This window comes from Lycorma delicatula, chromosome 11 (assembly GCF_047948215.1).
Source record: "Lycorma delicatula isolate Av1 chromosome 11, ASM4794821v1, whole genome shotgun sequence".
Classification (NCBI taxonomy): Eukaryota; Metazoa; Arthropoda; class Insecta; order Hemiptera; family Fulgoridae; genus Lycorma; species Lycorma delicatula.
Genome location: NC_134465.1, coordinates 40,760,762 through 40,786,577, shown reverse-complemented (window position 1 = coordinate 40,786,577; position 25,816 = coordinate 40,760,762). Strand labels below are relative to the sequence as shown.

Sequence of the window (25,816 nt, the reverse complement as noted above, 5' to 3'; positions counted from 1 at the left end):
TGATATTAAGGATTTTAGCGAGGCAAACCCTCCTTACCAAGCAATACCATTATTGTGCATACAAAACAAAAATGTCGGTTGGCAGAACAATGAAATTCCCTTGGCAAAAAAACGCCAACTTACAAATTATACTGAAGATAATATTCGAGTACAGTCAGCTGGTCCATTTACATTTGCTGTTCCTACGTCAAATAAATTTAGTCTTCTTGAAAACATTGCGGACAACGAAGGTTGTCATGCAAAAACATTAAAACCTGAGCCTATTTTGGTAACAGGCGTTAATGCAGTAAACGAATTGAACAATTTTCCATCAATAATTATTTCCTAATTGTAATGTTATTAAATATAAATTGACAAGAATGAAATCGAGTCAAACGGTAAAAGTTCTATCAGTTTATATTATAACATGAAATTATTAGGTCAAAATGTTTGAAAGCAATATTAGTCACTAAACATATAAACTTAAATATGAAAGAGCATATACAGTGGTCATGCGAGGCATTCATCACTCGGAAGATAAATCCGTAATTATTGATGAATTGACGAAGTTACGCCACAAGGTTAGAAACGTTATTAAGGTTCTACATCGTCACACAAAGGAACCGTTGCCACTTTATTTCGTAGATTTGCAGCCCAAATATAATAATAACGAAATTTTTAACTTGAGATCTCTCAACTATACAATTGTAAGCTTTGAAGCTTCGTATTTTAAAAAAGAAGTGGTCTAATGCAAACATTGTCAACGCTTTGACCATACCAAAAGTCTATGAAATTGCCCGCACCGTTGTGTAAAATGCGGTGCAGATCGTGCCACAATAGTCTAAAGCATCACACGTTCGAGCTTCCTACGTCAACTGCGGCGATCAACACCCAGGTAGTTACAGAGGGTATAATCATTTATCAACAGTATAAAACTACGGTCTATTCTCCCAAACCCAAACCCGCCCTCTCTTCCAGAGTTGCAACTAATAACAATTCTACTGATAATAATAATTATACTCATGTCATTAGTAACAATCTGAGCCTAAAAGAAGAGATGTTTGTGTAACTAATTCGAGTAACAATGGTTTTCATAATTATAATAGTAGTAATGTTAGTGATAATAATAATAGGCTGAATATTTCTGGTCCTCCCTACGCTGAAAGTAGTTCCTATGATCAACAAACTATTGATAACCAAACTTTTCATGGGTTCATGAATGTATTGGACCGTATGTTTCAAAGATTTGAGCGACTGCTTGAAAATATGATGGATAGAATGATTGGACTAATCATGAATCGTCTAAAAAAAAAGTGAACGACTGTTTCAAACTATCAATATGGAATGCTAACGGGTTGTGTGATAAAAAACCTAGTATTAGAATCTTTTTTAAATATTAATAAGATAAACATAATGCTTATATCTGGAACAAGGTTTACTGATAGACATGTTGTCAAATGTCATGGCTATACAATATATTGCACCAATCATCCATCAGGGAATGCACAAGGCGGTACTGCTGTTGATATTTAACTATTTTTTCTCGCTTTATATCGCTTGAACACAAAAGGACTTTTTACAAGTCACTACCGTGATTGTCCACGATGAACGATCACAATTTTCTGTCTCTTCAATTTATTGCCCACCAAGGCATGGTATGAATGCGGATCAGTTTACATTATTCTTTAGATTCTTGGGTCCGAGATTCATCTGTGATGGAGATTGGAATTCTAGAAACTACACTGGGAATCGCGACTAACATCACCAAAAGGCAGGCAACTTTTCAGATAGATTACTGACAATAATTTGGAGTTTATTTTCTGGAGAACCAACCTACTGGCCTAACAATCTTAATAAAATTTTAGATCTCCTGGATTTTTTCATTTTCAAAGGTATTTCTGAAAGTTATTTGCATGTTGAACCTCATTTTGTCTTGTTGTCAGATCACACACCTGTTGTGCTTTCGATATCTTTTGACGTTATGCTAACTCCCACTCCGTTTAGTAAATTGACCAGTAAACGACGTTTTCAATACTTTTTGGAGGAAAATACAAGGTTGGACGTGCCTTTAAAATCAGCGGTCGATGTGGATAATGCAGTACACGAATTGACCAAATTCAGTCATGGGCGTGGGCCTCCACTCTCATTTTAAATTCTACGTCGTGGACTGGGCACGTGAGACGGCTCGTGGAACCTGGCGTGTGAGGAAGATTCCACTAGTGGTTCTCCTAGACGTCAAAAACGCGTTCAACAGCATACCGTGGGGAGTGGTCATGGACTCGCTGAGAGACAGAGGCCTCAGCGAGTACATCGTCGCTCTATTGAACGACTACCTCCACGAGAGGAGGATCCTGGTGGAAACGGAAGATGGCAGAGAGGACTTCTGGATGGGTGGCGGGGTGCCACAAGGTTCGGTGCTTGGTCCACAGTTGTGGAACTTGGTGTACGACGGGCTGCTGCGGATGGAGCTCCCGGCGGGCACTCAGGCGGTGGCTTACGCAGATGATCTGGCGCTCCTTGTGTCTGGCGCGTCGGAGGAAGAGGTGGAGGAACGAGCCACCAGCGCTGTCAACATGGTCGGGGGTTGGCTACGGGGCAGAGGGCTGGCTCTGGCCCCTCAGAAGACGGTGATGGTCGCCATGACGGGCCGGAGGCGCCTGAGAGACATCACCGTAGAGGTCGAAGGTGTCCAGATCCGCACGTCGAGGGCTGCGAAGTATCTCGGCGTGTGGCTGGACAGGTCGGGCCAATTCACGAGGCATGTGAAGGAGGCTGTGGCCAGGACGGAGGAGGTGACGTCTAGGCTAGTGAGGCTCATGTCCAACCTGCGGGGACCTCGGGCGGGGAGGCGGAGGCTCATTCTCTCAGTGGCCACATCGACACTACTGTATGCTGTGCCGGTGTGGAACGAAGCGTTGGCGAGGAAGTGCAATGAGTCGAAACTGACCTCCCTGCAGAGAAGATCGCTGATTGGGATAGCCTCCGCGTACCGAACGGTATCAGGGGACGCGGCGGAGGTTATTGCCGGGGTCCCACCGATAAAGCTGCGTGCGAGGCAGCTGGAGAGAAGGCGGGGGGGGCATGAGCAAGAAGGACGCCTGGGGAGAAATGCTGGTGAATTGGCAGGAGAGATGGGCGGCCTCTGACAAAGGAAGATGGACGTGGAGGCTTATCCCCAATATTGAACCATGGGTCCGGCGGGGATTTGGAGAAGTGGGGTATTATCTCACTCAATTCCTGTCGGGGCATGGTGATTTCATGGCGTACCTCTTCAGATTTGGAAAAAGAGGCTCCCCGGAGTGCATCTACTGCACAGACGAGGATACGGCTCAACACACCATCTTTGAGTGCGTAAGGTGGGGTCACGTGAGGAGGATGATGGGGCTCACGTGGTTGACTGCAGATAATGTAGTAGCACACATGCTCCGGGGACGGCGAGAATGGTGCGCCGTGGAAACGCTAGTCAACAGGATATTGCGGGATAAGGAGGAGGAGCAGCGCCGAATAGAGGAGGCACTGAGAGGCAGGTGACCGACCATGCATAGCGCTGGGAAAGGCCTGATGGTGCTACGGCGCAGTTTTGTGTGATGTGTATTTTGTAAACTTTCTTATTGTGTCTTATGATGTATTGTATTGTATTTTGTATTGTCTTGTGACTGTCTTATGATGTGTATTTTTTGTTTCTTAACCTTGTGCAGTTTTTCTGTGGTGCTCCCGGTAGCGGCACTGTCAGTTACCGATACCGGGAGTGTTGAGGAGAGTGTTCCAGACGAACCTAAGAGCAAAAGAAAAAAAAAAAAAAAAAAAAAAAAAAAAAAAAAAAAAAAAAAAAAAAAGGGGACGAATCGTGGTCGCCGTGTAGGGCCGGAAAGGCAGCCCGGATGCAGAGGTCACTCTGGCTCCTTCATATGCAAGAATGAGGGTTAGTCGGGGTGCTCCGATGATGCATTCGGGACCCTCAGGTGTGTTTGGGGGACGCGGAGGTTTGCTGGGCCCGTGGAACGCGGGTTCCGCAACCTAGAGTAGGACGTGGGACGGGCAGCCCTCTAGCTGAAGGGTGTAGCGGCCGTCCAGAAGGGATGGTTACTGCATCTTGATGAGGCTTGTGGGACCCCGATGGGAAGCCCTAGGAGAGGGCAAGACAGGGGGGTAGACGACCGCCACGACACCCTGAAGTGATTGTGTTAAAGCTTAACGGCGAGGACCGGTCACTTCGGGGGTGTTAAAAAAAGGATAAAAAAAAAAAAAAAAAAAAATCTTATATTGAAGATATCTCTGACAGGCAGTCTGCTGAATATATTTTATGAAAAGCTACAAAGTTGTTCAAGGAACCCCAGCAGTCTATTCCTCCTTTTCGTAAAAACAACAGAACACGGGCAAGAAGTTTTCAAGAGAAAGCGAACTTATTTGCTGAACACTTTTCCGACGTGTTTCAGTCCAATAATATCGAACGGATCCAAATGAAATTAGGAAAATTTCCGAATATTTGATATCTCCTTTTCAAATGTCCTTACCAATTAAACGCTTTACAATCCACAAAGTTTTTTCAGTGATTTTCAATGAAGTACGCCCAACAAACGCGCCGGGATATCATTTAATCACCGGTCAGATTCTTCAAGCATTACCTTGACAGGCGATACGTTTAGTCTCTCTAATTTTTTATGTTGTTATTCGAATTGGTTATTTTCCTGGTCCGTGGAAAATTTAATAAATAATTGTTATACTAAAACAAGGTAAAGAACCTTTGTTATTGTGAAGCAAGCAAACAGAATTATTAACATTATAAATCATGTTCTAGACAACAAAAAATACTGTTCAGCGGGTTTTCTCGATGTCAGTCAAGCTTTTGACAAAGTTTGGCACGTAGGGTTGCTCTATAAATTGAAAAAAGTGTTACCGCATGTTTTCTATGTGCTAAAATTTTACCTAGAATATAGATATTTCCAAGTTAAACATAAAGAAGTTTTAACGGATTTGTACCTAATAATATTTTCAAGGGTACCTCAAGGAAGCGTTCTCGGATCCATCTTATATGTTTTGTTTACTGCCGACTTACCAGTTACGGCAGATACGACCGTTGCAACGTTTGCTGACGTTACTGCAATTTTTGCTGTCCATGAAAATCCAGCTACTGCATCTCATTATATTCAAAATTATCTCGCACTTCTCGAATCCTGGCCTACAAGTTTGAAAATAAAGATAAATGAAACAAAGTCGAAGAAGGTCACATTCACCCTTCGAAAGGAAAACTGCCCAACTGTTTCTACCTTTAATATTCCAATTCCAAGTTCTCAAGAATGTAAAGGCTTTTATCTTGACCGGCGCCTTATTTGGGTGAAACATAAAATCTAAGCGAATGCAGTTAGTTTAAAAACATGTATTGGCTAATAGGACACAGATCTCGGCTCTCATTAGAAAATAAATTATTCATTTATAAATCCATTTTGAAAAGAATTTGCACTTAATGGGCTTGAATTGTGGGGTACAGCTAACGATTCCAATATCGACATACTTGAACGTTATCAGACAAAAACACTGCGAAAAATGTTAAAAATACCTTGGTATATAAGCAATAACCTTATATATAATGATTTTAAATTACGAACCGTTACGCAAGAAATCTCTCTGATCAATCAACGATATCAAAATCGTTTGGATCGGAATCCAAATTATATGGCAGTCAATTTATTGGATAACACTATCAGCGATTTTTCAAGATTAATGAGAAACAATATCCTTGATTTGATATATCGATTCAATTAAGTGGTTTTATAACTTAGCTTTACCAAGTCCTGTTCAATTTTATTTCTTTCCGTTTTTATATTTTAAATAGCAAATCAATGAGTCTGTAGCTTCTTAATGTTCATTCCAAATTTAGCTTATTTATTTATTGTTCAATTTTAACTCTGAACAAATTGTAAAGTTACTGTAACTTTATAATAAAAAAACTAAAAGTAAACTATATGTGTGTGCATATATATATATATATATATATTTTTTTTTTGTGTGTTTCTTTTTTTTTAGATGAAATATATTTAAAAGCTTCTCGGTTATACCAAGAATTGTTGGGGTAAAAATTTGGTTGCGATTGATGGAGTAGTTTTTTTGTTTAACTCGAACAAACAAAAACCCACTTCTTTATATAATAGGATAGATTGATATATTTAGCGATCTTTCTTTAAAGAGATCCTTAAGTGGTTGAAACTTAAAGGAGCTTTTTGTATCTCCAAATTATATTATGAAAATGGTGAAAATATATTTCACTCTTAAATCTCGTAAACTTAGAACTACTAAATATATTAATTATTAACGTGTGAATTTCATTTTTTGGCAAAACCTTTTTTGTTTTCAATTCGTGTCATACAAAAACTTTTAAAAATTACGTTTTAGGTTAATTTTCCAGTATCTAACGCTGTTTCTCCAAAATTATTCATTGTACAATTTTGAAAGCAATTTAAAAAAGATTCTTAATAAATTACCTTAAATTTAGCCTTATAATAAGTGTAGTAAACCATTGTTTTACCTCTCAAATAAAAAAAGGGAAACAATCTTTGAACGTCCTCAACTCAAAAGAAAAGCGTTCCTAAGAAAACCGCATTTATATGCATTCTTTTCATTAAGAAATCTGCCTATAAAGTTTATCACAAATCTCCAACGTATAATCCAGTGGATTTTTTTTTGTCTTCAGTCATTTGACTGGTTTCATGCAGCTCGCCAAGATTCCCTATCCAGTGACAGTCGTTTCATTTCGGTAATACCCCCTCCACATCCTACATCCCTAATAATTTGTTTTACATATTCCAAACGCTGCCTGCCTGTACAATTTTTTCTTTCTACCTGTCCCTCCAATATTAAAGCGACTATTCCAGGATGCCTTAATATGTGGCCTATAAGTCTCTCTCTTTTTTTAAGTATATTTTTCCACTGGATATTTTTCAACATTAACACTACAGGGTGATTACAAATGAAATGGGACATATTTCACGGTTTAAAATAAAATAACCTTACATACAAGTTCAGTAATTAACGTGGTTTTACAGGGAATTTTTTTTTAATTAGTACAATTGCTTTTGTTGACGTCAATATTGATTACAGAGTCGCATAAACCAATTCAGACGGTTACTAAACCTACGGGAAAAAGCTATTTATGCTTTTAAATTAGCTAAAACTCCGTAACTATGGAGCAGCGAAGGTTCAGAATCGAATACGATAAATGACCATCTATAAGGCAATCCATCTACGACTGAAAAAGCAATTAGAAAACACGGTGTACCTTTGTTAAAGGAAATATCTGTAAGACCTCCTACGTCATAACAACAAGAAAAAGTCAATTGTCTTCATGTTGTGTACCGAGTAGATCAACGTGTCTAAAATTAAAAAGTTACGCAACCGATCGTATTGAAACTTCTGCGAAAAAAAATTAAAACTAACGCTCTATAAACTTATAATGACGTCTTCCAGATTAATTAGTACATATTTTAAGCGAGGATGCTAACTCTTACGTAAAAATTTTGTTCGGATATGCAGATAAGTGTTAAAGAAACTCTTGATGATTTCTTGCATCGCCAAATTTTTGTTGACGAGTAAACGTTTCACGTAATTGAAAATGTCAATACACACGACGTATGAATACGGGAAATAGAAAAAATTAGCGAAACAGTGCAACATATAAACAGTTAGTTGAATTATTTTAAAAGATGTAGCTCCGTTTCACTAGTATGTAAAAGTTTGAAGTAACCGGATTAACACCTTCCAAGATTCGAATCGATCGCTTAACTGACGAAAATATGACGTCGATACGTTGGACACAAAGAAATCCTGTTTTAAAGCCTAGTGATTATTTTTTTTTTAGGTTTTATATCAGATAAATATTTTGTCCATCTCTTCATGTTTACGTAAACGGCTTTTAATATTGTATATTCACAATAACAACGCCGTTGTTCGTGTTTGGGATGAATCTAATTACATTTTGATATATGTCTGCGACTTACGGTGCACAAACAGGACACTTAAAGATACACATCCGTAAAATTTCCTGCAAAACTCGTTTAATTTAGTAATCTCTATATTTGAAAAATATATGTAGTCACTCTTTTTTTTTTTTTTCTCAGCTCCCCTGGGCCGGACCGACTTGTTGGTATTACGCCGCCCAGGGGAGTGTCTTTAAACTCAAATAGGCCTCCCCACCTACCGGCTATATACCGGCAAGGCAGGTCGGCCTACCGGTTAGCTCTTTTTGAGAGTTCTTTATCAATATTGGCCCCTTGGGGACCCAAAAGGGCAATACTAATACACCACGCCAGACCCAGTTCGCCGCGACGCGGTACCGGGTCCCTTCAGTATTCAGTGTGCTCTTGCCTGACTGTTACCCGTGGAGTCCTTGGTGGCTCATCAGTGCCAACACACCGCAGCATGCTGGACCTCACCAGCAAGGCTGTCCACCCAGTCCTATTCTAGCCAACACCTTGTCTTCTCTCATCGGAGTATTTCTGTAGAACAACTTGTCTAACAAAACTAGCAAAATTATTCCAGTTTGACTCGCTTCTTAGCATGTAGTCTATTGTTGTCTCTGGAGTTATACCTGTGAGTGCCTTACTATGTCTAAGTGTGTCCCACCTATTGCACTCAAAAAAGGTGTGCTCAGCATCATCTATCTCGTTGCAGTAGTTGCAAATTGGTTCTTCTCTCTTGCCTATTTTGTGCAGGTAGTTATTGAAGGAACCATGTCCTGTAAAAAACTGCGATAGGTGATGATCAACCTCACCAAATCTTCTCGACAACCATGGCTTGATGTTGGGGATGAGGGTTCTCGTCCATCGACCCACAGCTTCCTGCGACCATCTTTCCTGCCAGATATTATAAACGGCATCCCTGACCTCTTGTTCTGGCTTGCCTTGTGCCCTCTCCACCCTCTTTTTTGCGATTAGGTCAATAGGAGGTGTACCCGATAACACGCACAGGGCGGCATAGGACACTGTCCTGTATGCGGACACAACACCTAGGACACCTAGGAGCACACACCTGTGCGTCCTCGCCAGTCTCTCTTTGTTGCGCCTGATAGCGATAGAGCTGATGATCGCCTGATGGCGATATGTAGTCACTCTGCGTTCATACTGCGTCACGCTTAAACCGAAAAAACATCAATAAACCTTTATTCTGATCGGTACGTAAAAATATATTATATAGATGTCGCTAATGTATATAAATAAAAATGTAAATGTTCGTTTGTTCAAAATCTTAAATCTCCGAAAGTTCTCCACCGATTGCTTTGAAATTCTGACACATCGTTGCATTTGAATACGTGCTTGTTTTTATATACCTACTATTTATATATCTAAGATATCACACCTTCTTTCTTTCTTTTTCCTGTTTAGCCTCCGGTAACTACCGTTCAGATAATATTTCAGAGGATGAATGAGGATGATATGTATGAGTGTAAATGAAGTGTAGTCTTGTACATTCTCAGTTCGACCGTTCCTGAGATGTGTGGTTAATTGAAACCCAACCACCAAAGAACACCGGTATCCATTAGTATTCAAATCCGTATAAAAACAACTGGCTTTACTAGGACTTGAATGCTGGAACACTCTCGACTTCCAAATCAGCTGATTTGGGAAGACGCGTTCACCACTAGACCAACCCGGTGGGTTTAAGATATCACACCTGTGACAGGTAAAACCATGCTTTTTTTTAAAAACAGCTATTGGACGTAAAAGCAACATATGTTATAATAAATATTTTACGATTCCATTTCAATGTTTCCGATGTGCATGTGTGCTATAGACTAAAAAATTATTGGACCGATTTAAGCGCGGGGAAAAATGGAGAAAGGGAAAATCGAATAAGGTAAAAGGGAAGAAGGTAAAAACGGAAGAAGGGGAAAACGGGGAAAAGGAAATGAAAAGTGGGAAGAGTAAATGGGAAAAGAGGAAATGGGAAAATAAAATGTGGAATGGGGAAAGGGGAAAGGGGGAAACGAAGAAAGTAAATGGGAAAAAATAAAAAGGGGAAATGGAAAGGGGAAAGGAAAAGGGAAAACGAAAGGAGGAAGGGGTAAATATAACGGGGGATAAGGGGAAAGGGATAAAGGGTAAAAGGGAAAGATTGAATTTTGTGAAGTTCCGTAATGCTCATTTGTTAATGTTTTATCAAACTTTCAATTGTGTTCATTTAATATATATATATATATATATATATATATATATATATATATATATATATACTCATATCTACCAATAGCGAAGCACTGCCGGGTCTGCTAGTATAAAATAAATTATAAATATATTATACAGATAAGATAAAACGTAGATGTGTTTAAAATCCATGTTAATTATTTAATATTTAAATATATGTAATAACATTAAAGTAAATACATTAAATATAAATTATTACAATATAATTCCCCATTCTGATGTGGCTATTGAAAATTATTTTTTCATAGTAGAAAAAGAAATTGTAAAAAAGCTTTAAACGAAAGGTATTTCTGTAATCGTTTAAAAAGATAATTATCAGTTAAACTATTAATGAATTATAAAACGAATCCGTCTAAAACTTCTTGACGATTATTCGTGTTTGAAATTTCAATTAAAATATTAATTTACTCTTAGTAAATTATGTAACTTTCTTTTTTTAACTGCAGTTTTCTTAAAGTTCGGCCAATAAAATATAGTTGTTATTAACTCGAATAAAACTTTTTCCCCATTAACATTACATTTTAATATTGTTTAATGAAATAAATACCGGTTACATTTTTGATTTCTTTATGCATTCTATTATAATAAATTTTATTTTATAATATTTATTATTATTTTTTTATATTAATAATCTAGCTAATAAAAAATTACAATAAGTAGTTAACGAGTTGAAATCTACATCGATACTAAGTTAAGTAACAGTGTAAAAAAAAAAATAAATAAAATAAAATAATAATAATACTAATAACATGAAATATTTTAATTTTATTAATATGACGATCAATTGTTGTATATATAACATTTTACTTATTTACCATATTTAATATCAATTTATTCTATTTATACTATTTTAAATGAATTTTTATACATCTTATAATTAATTGGATATTCCTGAAGATGGATAATAATCCGAAAGCGCTTGAATGATTTAAACATTTATATGTTTGTAAGCTAAGCCTTATAGTTTATATTTACTAGTAACAGTTATATCTCGCAAAATCCATCACAGTTTAATAAATAAATATTGACACAACAGGAACAATAACAGTTCCTTCTTACTTAACTAAGCTAGTTAAGTAAGAAGGAAGTATTTCCTTCTTTACTTAAAGGATTTTTAAGGATTACTTAAAGGATTAACTTAACTAGCTATGTATAAAAAAATTTAACTAGAATTTTGTACAGAAGAATTGAGAGGAGAGTGGAAGAAGTGTTAGGAGAAGACCAATTTGGTTTCAGGAAAATTATAGGGACACGGAAGCAATTTTAGCGCTCAGATTAATAGTAAAAGGAAGATTAAAGAAAAAAACCCAACACACTTGGCACTTTTAGATCTAGAAAAGGCATTCGATAACGTACACTGGAATAAAATGTTTAGTATTTTAAAAAAATTAGGGTTCAAATACAGAGATAGAAGAACATTTGTTAACATTTACAGGAACCAAACAGCAACAGTAATAATCGAAGAACATAACAAAGAAGCCGTAATAAGAAAGGGAGTCCGACGTTCCCTATCACCGTTACTCTTTAATCTTTACATAGAACTAGGAGTTAATGATGTTAAAGAACAATTTAGATCCGGAGTATCAGTACAAGGTGAAAAGATAAAGATGCTACGATTTGCTGATATAGTAATTCTAGATGAGAGTAAAAAGGATTTAGAAGGAACAATGAACAGCATGGATGAAGTCCTACGCAAGAATTACCGCATGAATATAAACAAGAACAAAACGAAAGTAATGAAATGTAGTAGAAATAACGAAGATGGACCACTGAATGTGAAAATAGGAGGAGAAAAGATTATGGAGGTAGAAGAATTTTGTAATTTGGGAAGTAGAATTACTAAATATGGACGAAGCAGGAGCGATATAAAATGCCGAATAGCACAGGTGAAACGAGTCTTCAGTCAGAAATATAATTTGTTTACATCAAAAATTGATTTAAACCTCAGGAAAAGATTTTTGAAAGTATATGTTTGGAGCATAGCTTTATATAGAAGTGAAACTTGGACGACCGGAGTATTTGAGAAGAAAAGATTAGAAGCTTTTGAAATGTGGTGCTATAGAAGAATTTTAAAAATCAGATGGATGGATAAAGTGACAAATGAAGAGGTGTTGTGGGAAATAGCTGAAGAAACACGCGTTTGGAAAAATATAGTTAAAAGAAGAGACACACTTATAGGCCACATATTAAGGCGTCCTGGAATAGTGGCTTTAATATTGGAGGGACAGGTAGAAGGGCAAAATTGTGCAGACAGGCAACGTTCGGAGTACGTTAAAAAAATTGTTAGGGATGTAGGATGTAGGGAGGATACCGAAACGAAACGACTAGCATTAGATAGGGAATCTTGGAGAGCTGCATCAAACCACTCAAATGATTGAAGACAAAAAAAAAACTTAAAGGATGAATTTAAAATTATTCTATTATTTTTACCTACTTGAAAATAATTACGAAGATTTTTTACTTTCCCGTTTAGATACCGCTATAGCTTTAGAAGGGAAGGTACTGTAATCGGTCCGATTTGAGCATATGCAGTTTACACCGGATCTTGACGTTTTCATATCTAAGGAATCCAAAAAACCGGAAGGAAATTTTCCGGATGTTTAATGTTCGTATGTACGTGTGTGTGTTCGGTATCGACCTCTAAATCACCTTAACTCCACAACTACTGGACCGATTTTGAGCTAACTCGGTCAGATTAATTCTATACATGGGGCATTGATGTGTTTAAATGTTCAACTTAAAAAATCAAGCGGGTGAGGCTTTAGGGATAGGTCACCCTGGTATCTTGTAATTTCGATTGATATATTTTTTTCTCGAGTCATATTTTTCTCAGGTACATCTAAGAAAAATATGACTTTAAATGATTTTGTAAAATTGCACCCTCTACCCCAAAAAGTGCTGTTGCAGTTGTCCGCTATGTTGTGACGTCACAGGTGAGCGGTAGACTTAAATAAATGAATAATATCTAAGAGTGTATAAGTTAAATAACATAGATTCCAAAGTGGTAGCTACAGTAGGGGTCTATCTTACGCGATTCTTAACATTCATATAAATTAATAATGTTCGTATATGTTTTTCTTTTTTGGAACCAACGTAAGATATTACTTGAGAGGATAATATTTATGAATGTAAATGAAGTATAGTTCTTGTACAGTCTCAAATCGACCGTTCCTGAGATGTGTGATTAACTGAAACCCCACCGGCAAAGAACACCGGTATCCACTATTTAATATTCAAATCCGTGTAAAAGTAACCGCATTTGCTAGGATTTGAGCCTAACAACTCTTGACCCCGAAATCACCTGATTTACCATGACAAGTTCACCAGTAGAATGGTACGGTGGATTACAATGTTTCTATGTCAGAACAAACAAAGTGATCGTGTAATACTAACGCAATTCAATAAACTCATTCCAATTCCCAATTTTTTTCTTAATAGTAAAAGATTCTCATCAAACACATTTACTTTACTTTCATTGATATGAATACTACCTTCTCCCTTTCCTAGCCCTATCATTCTAAGATTCGTAGTCGACGCTTTCGGAGTATTTCCATTCTCAAAACTACACCGAATCGTCCTGATTTAGGATAGTCTGATATTAAGCTCCTCCCACTCCGCATCCCTATTCTCGCGGCTTCTTCTGCTTTGTCCCTCCCGCTCTAATGGTTATACGATTTTTGTAATCCTTCTGATCTTTCCATTTAACTATGTTAAATTTTTAAACATTACATCGGACACATACACACTCAATCCGATGAGTGTTAAGTAAGCTTCTCCACCTTCCAGGAAGAGTAGGTATCGTTATTTATTCGACGATTCCAACTCAGGAAGACTCGGTGCTAAAAGTGTTTTGAGAATGGAGGTACTAAGAAACGCGTCGACTACAAATGTTAGAATGACAATGCTAGGAAGGGCAGAAAATAAATCATGATAATCCTAGGGAAAGTATAAAATATGTGAAAACAAATTCCTCGTTCATGAATTAAATTTTGACTATACCTCTAGTTTGCGGTAACATCGGATTGGCGACATTCGAATAATTAACGTCTTCTATTATTCGTCTACGGAATCCTGATACCCATTCCTGAAATATCATCGTCGATCCGAGATTCGCTTCATAAATTAAAATAACTTTTTGTATATTTCTCGTAGAATCTCGATGCACAAGAGATTATGTTCGCCTTAATAAGATATTTGATGTGCATTCAGCTCATGATGGCGTAACTTCTAAAGAATTTTCTTTATGTAGCCACAATATTCAAATTATTAATAATCTGTTAGTCATAATTCCAAATGTCAAAATAATACTCATAAAAGTGATCTTAAAATGGTTTAGTAACTAATGGTGTTAATTTACTCAAAGTGCCTATGCACTCGAAAATGCAGCTCAGGATTTATTTGTGTTTTTGATGTGATGATGTCCACATATTGAGTAAAAAGCGACTTAGTATGGAAGGTTCTAAGGATCTAAACCACAAATCATCTGTACATGACATTTTATTTGAGATCCTATTCTTGTCAAGATTAACAGGCATCTCTGTAATATAACCAAAAAAAAAAAAAAACCACAACAAAAACCAATAACAAAGTTGCACAAATTCCTTGAATTTTATTTAAATTTAAATATAATGGCAAAAATTACATAGGAACGAAGAATATATGTAATTGTTCAAAATTAAAAAAAAAATTATAATCGGAACAAGTTGAATGAAAATTTCGACTAAAAATTTAATTGTACAATTTGGAAATAATTTTTAAAATCGATATGGTCTTTTTACAAAAGCTCAAAACTTGTTACATTTTAATTAAATCTAGCTCTTGCCGAGATGAAACCCGTGATCCATTCTATCTTTCCATCCTTTAAAGATGGTAATCCCAAAATTAATATCATAAATAACACTTTTATAGAAGTCACCGGGTCAAATTCGATAATTTTTTTTATTGAAACAATCTCGTATTATTAACCAAATTTACTTTATGTAAGTTGTGAAATTACATTGACAAGCTAAATTAAATAAAGTCTAAATTTTAAAGTAAATGATTAAATAAATATAATAACTTTTTTTTATTAAATCGATTATTCTATATCAAGATAAATTTAATGCATTTATCTAATTAAAATTTGAATTTTAAATTGATTTTTAACAATAGTTTACCCAGTGCCGACGGTCGTCGCTAGTACCGCCACACCTGCGTGAATTAAATACTGTATACGCGCGCGATTTACTTTGAATCATTGAATTAAACGAACGAAAAAATATCTTTAAATAAAATTGGTAAATACCATTTCTCATTTTGGTCCTACAAATGTGTGGTCGATTTTTTTTATACTAAACTTTTTTTGTAGTCTGTTAAGATGAATTTGGGCCTACTTACTGAAGTAAGTAATTACTTCGATAAATAAATGTTTAAGCTCAAAAATGCATGGGGGCTGAATGAAATCCGTACCTAAAATATCAACTTTTTAAATTTAATTTTCATGATTAAAAAACTAACTATCTAGCATTAATACAAATGATATTGGGTTATTATTTTTTTAAAAATCTGATGTGTATACCACATGACTTCCTTGTACTCCTATTAAATTAGTTATACATATTTTTTTTAATGAAAAGTACATAAAATTTTATTTCATTAATAACTTCTGATATTTTTTGTGTCTTTTTTAATTGCTATTATTGAATTATTATAATTATAATTATATAATAATTATTATAATTTATTATAATTATTTTTTACAATCAGAGGTTAATAATTACTAATAAATCAATATATTTAAATTAAAAAAAAGGAGATGAAGTCGGATTTGAACCGGTGTACCTTCCGTTTGTAAGATCCAAATATTTCATTAATTAAAATTTTATTTGGCTATAACTCTGAAACCCAATGAAAATAAGTACAACTTATATCGTTGAAAAGCTCTCAATGAGGGCTTATTATTACAGTTAAGAAAAAGTAAAAAATCCAATGAAATTGTATTTTGGGCTTTTTTGGTCAAAAAAAGTGCAATAAAGTGGGCGGTGCACAATTAGATGTTACAACAGTGCTAAATCAAAATTTTCAACATCCTACGGCTAATCGTTTTTGACTTATGCGACATACATTCGCACATATGTATAGACGTCATGCCGAAACTAGTCAAAATGGATACTCCCGTTGAAATCTGAAAACCGAAATTTTTCGCGATCACAATACTTCCTTTACTACGTACAAAGAAGTAAAAAGAAGGGGGGTCTTATGGCAACCGAGTAAGAATATTAACATTGTTTGATTTTTTGTTCTTATACTTTATCTTTTTTTTTTAAGTTGTCATTAAAAAAATTATATGAGGTTATCTGCAGAGCAAGGTAGCCAAATACAACCCAATTTATTTTTTTAATTTATACTGTAAATACATTAAAATTTTGATGATTTAGTCAAGAGCTTAATTGGGGTCAAAATATTTTTATTATTAAAACTTTTTATTTTTTTTTTTATCACTTATACTTATACCTTTAATACTGCGTAATTTTTAAAGTAAAAACATAATTTCATCCAGGGTGTCAAATCGAAGCCAAATTTTCTTTTTTAAATTTTTTAATCTTTTTCTTAACTATTCTCTAAATACTGTATTTAAGCCATTAATATTTACAAACTCTATGGCCGTATTTGAAATAAAAATCTGATAAGGGAAAAGCCAGGAAGGTTATGCAACCTTTGAGTAAAACACAAAATTCAGACTTGTTGTTTTCGAAAAACAAGAGAATTTAATTCTGAGGAAATCAGTGTAAATTCCGTCAATAAAAAGTAAATAAAGACTTTTAAAAATAATTTTTTTATTGGAGCAAAACAGATGAAAAATAGACAGAAAATTGTATTATTCATTCTGTACCTAATAAATATTCTTTTTAAGCGATTCGAAACAACTCCGTTGTCAAAACTTTTTTTTACAGTAAGTTTTGACAATTGATTTGTTCCGAAACGTGTCAACATATAATAAAAGAATAAATTTGACATAGTTAAACGGTACTTAATTATAGAAATCATACTTCTTAGCAGAAAATACAATAATATAACAATTTTTTTAACATTCTTCTGTGTATCAGCATTTACGAACGGAAGGGTCATTTCCAACGGGTTCGTTTTCTGTTGAACGCCAAGTAAAGCAAGATTGTAATGATGAACATCGTGTAATTCAGCCTAGCACTGGCAATAGTACAAGGCGAATTTCACGTCCCACTGGTTTATCAAAATCCAAAGTGTGGCGCAACCTCTACGGAAAAAAAATCTTTATCCTTTCCGCCTACATTAGGTTCAGATTTGCGGCCAACAGATTACCCGCCAGCGGTTAAACTTCTGTCACTGACTTCTAGACTACGCTGGTACGGTAAATTCAATTTTATTTACTGATGAAGCCACTTTTATGAGAAACGAAGTCTTCAATTCTACAAATAGTCATTAATGGAGCGAAGACAATCTACATGGTACTGGGGAAATTAGTTTTCACAAGAATTTTTTTGTGGGATTATTTATTTGACAAAATTCTGGGGCCGTTTGTTTTCAATTAAAACCTTATGGGAGATTGTGTACGTTCATTTCTTGAAAAATAATTTGCCGCCTTTTCAAGGATGTACCTTACCTTAACAAACTAGATTGCGAAAGATTTTCCTGCACGACGGTGCAACGCCACATTTTTCTTTACTACCTAGAAATCACTTGAATGTTAATTTCTTGAACCGGTTTCGTTGTGGTGAACCGATCGATTGACCACCACGATTCCCTGACTTAAGGCGACCAGATTACGTCATTTCGGGGCAAATGAAAAGTATAGTATACCGACAAAAAGTTAGTACTAAAGAAGAGTTACTCGTTAAAATACGAAATGCTATTGAATTTACACGAAACGATCCTGAGGTGATACGGAAAGTCACCGGAAATACAGGGTTATCATAAAAGAACGGTGCGGTTTCAGTAATTCATAGGAAGATTGTAGGGAAATTTCTAGATGTTATGTTGGTATCCCTGAAAGCCTCCAACCCAAAAGTTTATCAGCAGTTGTAACCACAACGTCAGTTCTTGTATTGTTGTTACGGTGAGTTTAGTGAGTTACTATGTTCTCGGATAAAGACAAAGCAAAGTGCGTTTTATTGTTACCTGAATTAAAATCCGTAATTTTAGTTCAACGTGCGTTTCGACGTGAATTCGGAAGAGATTCACCGGACAAAAATAACATAACGCGTTGGTTCAAACGATTCGAAGAAACCGGATCGGTTAAGAAACAGAAATCAACCGGCAGACCAAGTGTATCGGACGAAACGGTTGAACTAATTAGACAATCGGCAATTAGAAGTCCTGGGAAGTCCATTCCCGTCGAAGCGTCGAATTAGGTATTCCAAAATCAACAGTTCACAAAGTTTTACGTAAAAAACTGAAATTACACGCTTATAAAATCTAGATACTGCAGGAATTGAAACCCGATGATGGTGCAAAACGTTACAATTTCGCTGTTGAAATGTTGGACAGAATAAGTGAAAACGAATCATTTTTTGATGATATAATTTTTACAGACGAAGCTACGTTCCATGTGAATGGGTGCGTTAACAGGCACAATTCACGAATATGGGGCTCTGAAAACCCACACACAATTATCGAGAAACAACGCGATTCGCCTAAAGTTAATGTTTGGTGTGGTGTGGTGTGATGAAAAATCGTGTAATAGGGCTTTTCTTCTTTGCTGAAAAACAATTAATGGAGTTGTGTATCTTGACATGTTAACGAATTATTGCTTTCCTCAGCCGGATGAACTCGACAACATTCATCGACTTCATTTACAACAAGATGGTGCTCCCTCGCACTTCAGTGTATCGGTCACGGACGCTTTGAACGAAAAATTTGGAGATCGATGGATAGGCCGGCAAGGACCCGTACTTTGGACTCCAAGGAGTCCAGACCTGACACCTTGCGATTTTTTCTTGTGGGGGTACATCAAAAGCGTTGTTTATACACAAAAAATTCGCGACCTAAACCACTTAAAAAACAGGATTAATGAAGCAATGACAACCATTAACGAAGAAATGTTAACTAATGTTTGGAGAGAAGTTGAGTATCGTTTGGACATTTGTAGAGCGACTAAGGGTGCATATATTGAAATTTATTAATTATGTAAAAAAAAGAGACGACAAATTTGAAAAATAAAAAACATAAATTGTAAGATTCTGTTTTAATTTAAACCATGTTCAAAACCGCACCATTCTTTTATGATAACACTGTATTTTACGTCGGGCAGAGTGCTGTGTATATTCTGAAAGAGGGAATTTCAAACAATTACTGTAACAGATTTGTTATTCTGTCACCGTTTATCATGTCATCTATTTTATTTATTTATTTTTGGTTTGTTTGCTGCATTAACAATAATTTTTATTAGGAACACAAAGAATAATACGATTTTTTGTCTATATTTCGGCAGTTTTCCTCCAATAAAAAATCAATTTTTATAAGTTATTTACTTTTTATTTTTAAATCGGATGTCTTATAAATTACTAGATTTACAGTTCTAGAACCGGTTTTATCTTACTTCCCAGCTCAAATTGCCTAAAGAACCGCCAACTTTACTCCTTAATTTTTGTCCCAAAAATTACAATAGGACTTTTTTTATTAGAACAGCTAAAATCCGGGCGAAATCTTTCGCTAACCGTAATTCGAAAATAAAGCATTTCCAGACCTACATATATTTATATGAACCTGTAAAACGTGTCCTTTAAGTTCCTCAGTTTCTACGTGGGAACCTTGCATATATAATAAATAATTTTTTATTATGATTGGTAAATAAATCATGACATATATCATGACAGAGATGGTTGGATATGCTATTTCATGAATAAAAAAAAGGAACTACATCAGCATTTGTCTGGATGGATCAAGGGAGACCATGGTAAAATTTGGATTACAGCAGCATCACAAAATACACGATTAATGGTATAATAAATGTTAGTTGTGATTAAAGTCCATTTTAGTTATTTAAAACATAAATATATGAAATAATGTTAAGATAATTACGTGAAGGGAATAAATATATATGAAAATATACAATTTAAATTTTTTGTGCGTAAATTTAAGTATTGAATACACTAAACAGAAATACAGAAAACTCAAAGTTTATTAACTATCATTAATTGTACTTCAAATAAATTATTGGTAATATTTTTTTTAACTTTTCGGTAATTTATTAAAAAACTACAATGAAAAAAAAGTTTCATTTTCTTGTAAAATGACAAAATATTGTGTTCGGTTACACGAAAATATTTCTGTTGTTTGGTTTATCAGAAATGAAAATTATTATTTTTTAAAGAATAAATGACTATTATTATTCTCAACAGAAAAGATTTAACGTTCGTAAATACAAGTAAAGAATAAACTTTTTTTTAAATCGGTTTACCTAATTCATACTAACGTAAATAATGATGTGTTTAGATTGACTAAATAATGATGTGGATGAGACAACCCATTTTTCTATCTGATTTTTTAAGAAAGCTCCCAAGAGATGATTTTACACTTCAGATGAGAATATATGTAAGTGTAATATATAGAGGTGATATAAATTATTCAGCGCATTTTAGGTGTTAATAAAAAAAAAATAATAAATAAAGAAAGGAATGTACTTACATGTATTTTTTATAGTTGAACAGAGTATTTCAAACAGTTTTTTTATTACATTAACTTCAAACAAGTTCTACAAGAAAACCTTTTGCGGCCCGTAAAATGTCTAAACGATATTCAATTTCACACCACAACACGTTAGGAAGAATATTTGGAGTTTGGAGTTACTCCATTAATGAGCCCGTTTTCTAGTTCTTCCTTATTGTTCACTTATGTAGACAACCTTCCTTGCGTACACACTGTCTTCGGAAAACCTCCAAAGAAAGAAATCGAATGGCGTGACGTCAAGGTGGCCAGAGAATCGGTCCATCATGGCCGATCCAATGTGGAGGTAGACCCTATCATGCAAGCCCCACTGCGATAATGCGCGCCATCTTGTCAGTAAACGTTGCGTTGTCGATGTCCAATTTTTTGTACCGCATACTACTGTAAAACGTCTAGATAATTTGCGCAAATGATTGTTTCTCGGCGAAGAACGGACTGATCGTTTCATAAGCAGTCAACTTACATCAAACGTTAATTTTTGGGCTATCACGTCGTGTTTGTCGAACGGCGTGAGGATTCTCGCTACCCCAAATCGGACAATAATGACGGTTAACGTGACCGGAAACACGGAAGGTAGCTTCATCAGAGAAGATAACTTTTTTAAAAACGCATCGAGAATGTCCACGGTAAAATTATAACTGCGTGGTTTATGGTCATCTTCGATCGCTTGTACAGATTACATTTTGTACGCGTGAAGTTTTAGGTGCTTGTGTAAAATCTTCACGATCGACAATCATGGTATTCCCAGTCGTACAAGTTTGTACGACTTTATCCGGGCTTCTCTAAAACGTTTATCTTACTCGACAGAGAACTTTCTCGGAGACGAGAAGTCTGCCTACACCTTTTCTGTGTACTAGCAAAAAGGCGGGACTACGGCCCACCACAAAAATGTTATATGGTTTATGTTTCATTACACGTGATTTTGTTAAATGGTTTTTGCCGTTGTAATTAAATAACGTACATGAATTTAGCGTACTAACATCTTTCAACGACATCTCTCAACAACTTTTACAACGAAAAGATTCAAAAACCTAAACATTCTTAACTGTTTCTTGAGTTGTGATTTTTTAACACAGCTCTAACTCCAATGTTTTCCTTTTTTATACTGAAAACGCAAACACAGTTTTAGACAAATCGTTCATATCAATAAGTGTAAATCGTTCAAACGAATGAATCGTTCGTGCGCTGAGCGGACCACCGCGTGGTCCGCTCTGCGCCAGTAGTAACTAAAATAAAAATGTGAGTACATAAAACAAAAAACCCACGCACCGTGTTTTTAATGGAGAGTGGAATACGCTTCCTGTATCCTTAAACTGCTCCAAAGTTTAGTTTAGGAGGATTACAACCGTACTCTCAATGAAAACGTCTTCAAACAATACAGATCCGCTTTCATGAAACAATAGTATGCATCCTGCACGGTAAACGTTGCTTAACAGTCCTTTCTGTCGTTTTACATCCTACCGGCTTGTTTATTCACAGTTATTATTAACTCTAGTACCTGAAGCAACTTTTGAAAAAAATTAACGCGCGTTATATTCCTTTGTTCGTTTTATATTTACCCCTAAAATGCGATGAATAATTTACGTTCACTCCGTATATTTCAAAGTGAAATAATACGGTATAATTTTGTTGCAAAGGAAACCAATTTTACCATACTAAAAGAATTTGTTATCTACAAAAACAACCAAATTTTATTTTCTTATAGTAATGAGATAACGTAACCAAACATGAACTGTAACTTAAATTGTTATTTACTTCATAAATTCATTTTACAATAACGGTAAAAGGAAAGCGTTACAATTACTTCTTTTATTTTTGAATAACGGTAAAAAATGGATCATTTGATAAACTGTGCATCTTTGTTAACTTTTGTTTTACAGCAATAGATCACAAACTAAATTAGAATAAATTTTATAAAGATTTAATAATTTTTTCAATTTCTTTTTTTTTTTTATAAAATAGTTACTTTTGCCGAAAAGCCAATTTCCCCTTTTCAGCTGCCGTAAAACAAGTAGAAGGTATAGATCAAACTGTAAATCCATTAATACTTATAATATTATTTAAAATGAACATTTATACTAATCTACTTAATTTCCAAAGATTTTACAATATAGAAAATAAAAATACTAATGTTTCTAGGAACTGAAATTCTATCGACACGATTAAAACTGAAAAAAAAGAACAATTATCTTACCTGTTTTTAAATAAAACCTTTGTTCTACGGTGTTTCTCGATGAGAAAATAATAACGGTCAACTCTCCACGCCTCATTGCTGGGCAGTATAATATGCAATCTTATCTCGTCGCTATCCATCTTCACCCCTCCCACACACAGTTATCACTGTTCTATCGATATGGTCACCGTTACTCTTTCAAACCGCAACAGATTTTCATACAGTACGGATACTAAACATTTTTGTTGTAATGACAGTAACAGAGTTGAAGTCTAAATCTGGACATATTGCCTTTTAATTTTTTCTTTAATTTAATAATTTATCCTCGTAAAAAATTAAATCCTGAATACATATACCGGGTGTTAATTGAGTACGCGGCAACCTCTAAATAACTTTATGACAATTAAACGTACAAAAATTAAATTTATTAAAGCTTCTATCTCGAAACGATCCTGTAATTAGTACGGGACAACCGCACTAGAAGAACCGGTAAAAAATGTTAAATGGATAGAATGGAGTTGTGATAAATCAAAGTAGATTATCAAGTTATGACAACTTTACCCAAAATGGCGGTTATTTTTCACAACTAGTTTCGAAAGCGGTCCACAGTATCTCTTAAATAATTGTTCTAAAGTGAAATACTAAAAAAATTATAAAATTTTCTTCCCTTAAAATGATCTGATTTTTCGGTACACTTGAGATGTATAACAGGCGACTTTTGAAAAAAAAAAAATAGATGGAAAAATATTAAATGCCAAAAACTATTTTGGTTACATTTGTCCTAGCTCGAAATTTTTCACGGCAAAAGTTTTATCCTTTTCCATTCAAGATTTTTGAATCGCTACACAACGGAGGCTTGAGAGCGGGGTGGTTTCATTAAAAAAAAAACAAAAAACAAAAATAAAACAGATCGTTTCTTAATAGGAACGTGTTCTACATTAAACTGTTGGAAAATGATTTTTGAATTGTCTCGAACTTTGTTAAGACGTTATATATACAAATTTTTCTTAAATTTAAAACTCTTTTAAAAGCTTTTCAAAATTTTATTTTCTATTTTAATAAAAATATTAATAATTTGAATATTATATGTTTAGAAATAGAAAGAAAAAAACAATTATTTAAATCGCGTAAAAATATTAAATCAAAATCGTAAATGTTGTTGTTAGAAAAATATAGTTCTATTTGTTATCGAGGATTGGACATTTTCTAAACTAATACATTAATACGAAAATATAATTATTATTAAAAAAATAATAAAAAAAATACTAAGGCGGCTCCAGAAAATCCCTTAATAAAAAGCACATTAACTGATCAAGCAGAAAAAAAATTAAAATTACATTTAAAAAACATATCTATAGTTATTTTTGTAATTCTATTTCACTATTATTACATAGTTGTAACATTTAAGCACCACGACTAAATAATATTTAATTAATTAATCTAATATTTTAAATTGTTTAAGTAAACATTCTAAATTAAAAATATATTACGAAATAACAGTAATAATAAAAAAAAATTAAAAAAAAATAGAACCCAAAAGTGACAACAGAATTGTACGTTGACGCCCTTAAAATTAATTCTCCGAGCAGTAATCGGTCGGTATCCGTCGGCGTTGTCGAGAATGCATCGTACTGTATTTAACTGTTACCTCTGTCATATTCAATATAGAACTGTATTGTGTTATCAAACCGAGAAGTGCAGGGGCACTACAAATAGAGCGCACACCAGGAGTCGCCTCGCAACCCGCACCGCTCCACTAAATTCCCAAACCGCCACCGTGCGCCACCTCTTATAAACATTACACCTACTTACAATACTTCACCTTTTAGAAAGGATGTCAGTCAAACGGGTAAAATAACAAGAAAGTAAAAGAGGCAGGGAGGAAGGAACGTATATAAGTACATAGTTTTCTTCTACGGTAAGGGAGGAAGGAGATACAACTTTAAACGTAGACTAACAGAAAGAGAGAGAGAGAGAGAGACAGTGAAGAAGAATGGTGTAAAATATAGACAGAATTAGAATAAAGAATACACACATACACACAGAGGCCTGTATACAAAAAAGAAAAGGCCTCGTCGTGCACACAATACCTCTAAATACATTATACAGCATATTTCGTAATTCGTAACTTTTTGAAATTTACACAAAACATCGAAAATTTTCGATCAGGAACACGGTATATTATGTATATTATATTTTGCAATGTTTAAAAATTGGGGTTACAGCCATCTCTTAGGACTGACAGGTGGGTTATTTAAGTATTTAAAACGGAAAGTATATCGTAACTGTGTTTTTACTTTTCCACGGCAGTAAATATCGGTCCGACTTGGGCACATTAGGTTTTCTACGTATCTTGACGTTTTGACAGATAAGGAACCCAATAAAACGGATGGAATTTTCCGGATGTTAATGTTAGTGTGTTCGTTGTCGGCCTCTAAATCACCTTATCTTCAGAACTATTTTGACCAATTTTGACCAATCTTGGTCATATTAATTCTATATATTAGGCATTGATTCCATTAAATTTTCAACTTAAAAAAGTCGAGGGGGTGACGCTGTAGAACAAGGTCATCCTAAGTATCTCCAGATTTCACCTGATTAAGATAATATTTTTCTTAGGTACATTTTTTAAAGATTAAAAAATAACATTGGAAAAATCCCATCCCCAACTCAAAAAATGCTCCAATCCACTGCTGTGTTGTGTCGTTACAGGTGAGCGATAGAATTAAATAAATAAATTGAAGTGTAAAAAAGTAATTCGAACTGGCCAGGTCTCCAACTCGTTAGCTCG

At 34.8% G+C, this 25,816-nt stretch overlaps 1 protein-coding gene across 1 annotated transcript in view; it reads right to left on the bottom strand.

Moving 5' to 3' along the window:
- LOC142332517 (uncharacterized) overlaps nucleotides 1-23,463 on the bottom strand; it is a 103,723-nt gene extending 80,260 nt beyond the window's left edge. The window contains exon 1 of the mRNA XM_075378964.1: nucleotides 23,047-23,463. Coding sequence (XP_075235079.1) covers nucleotides 23,047-23,165 — 119 coding nt within the window. The 5' untranslated portion in view covers nucleotides 23,166-23,463. The remainder of the gene's footprint in view (nucleotides 1-23,046) is intronic.
- Between the last annotated feature and the right edge of the window lie 2,353 nt (nucleotides 23,464-25,816).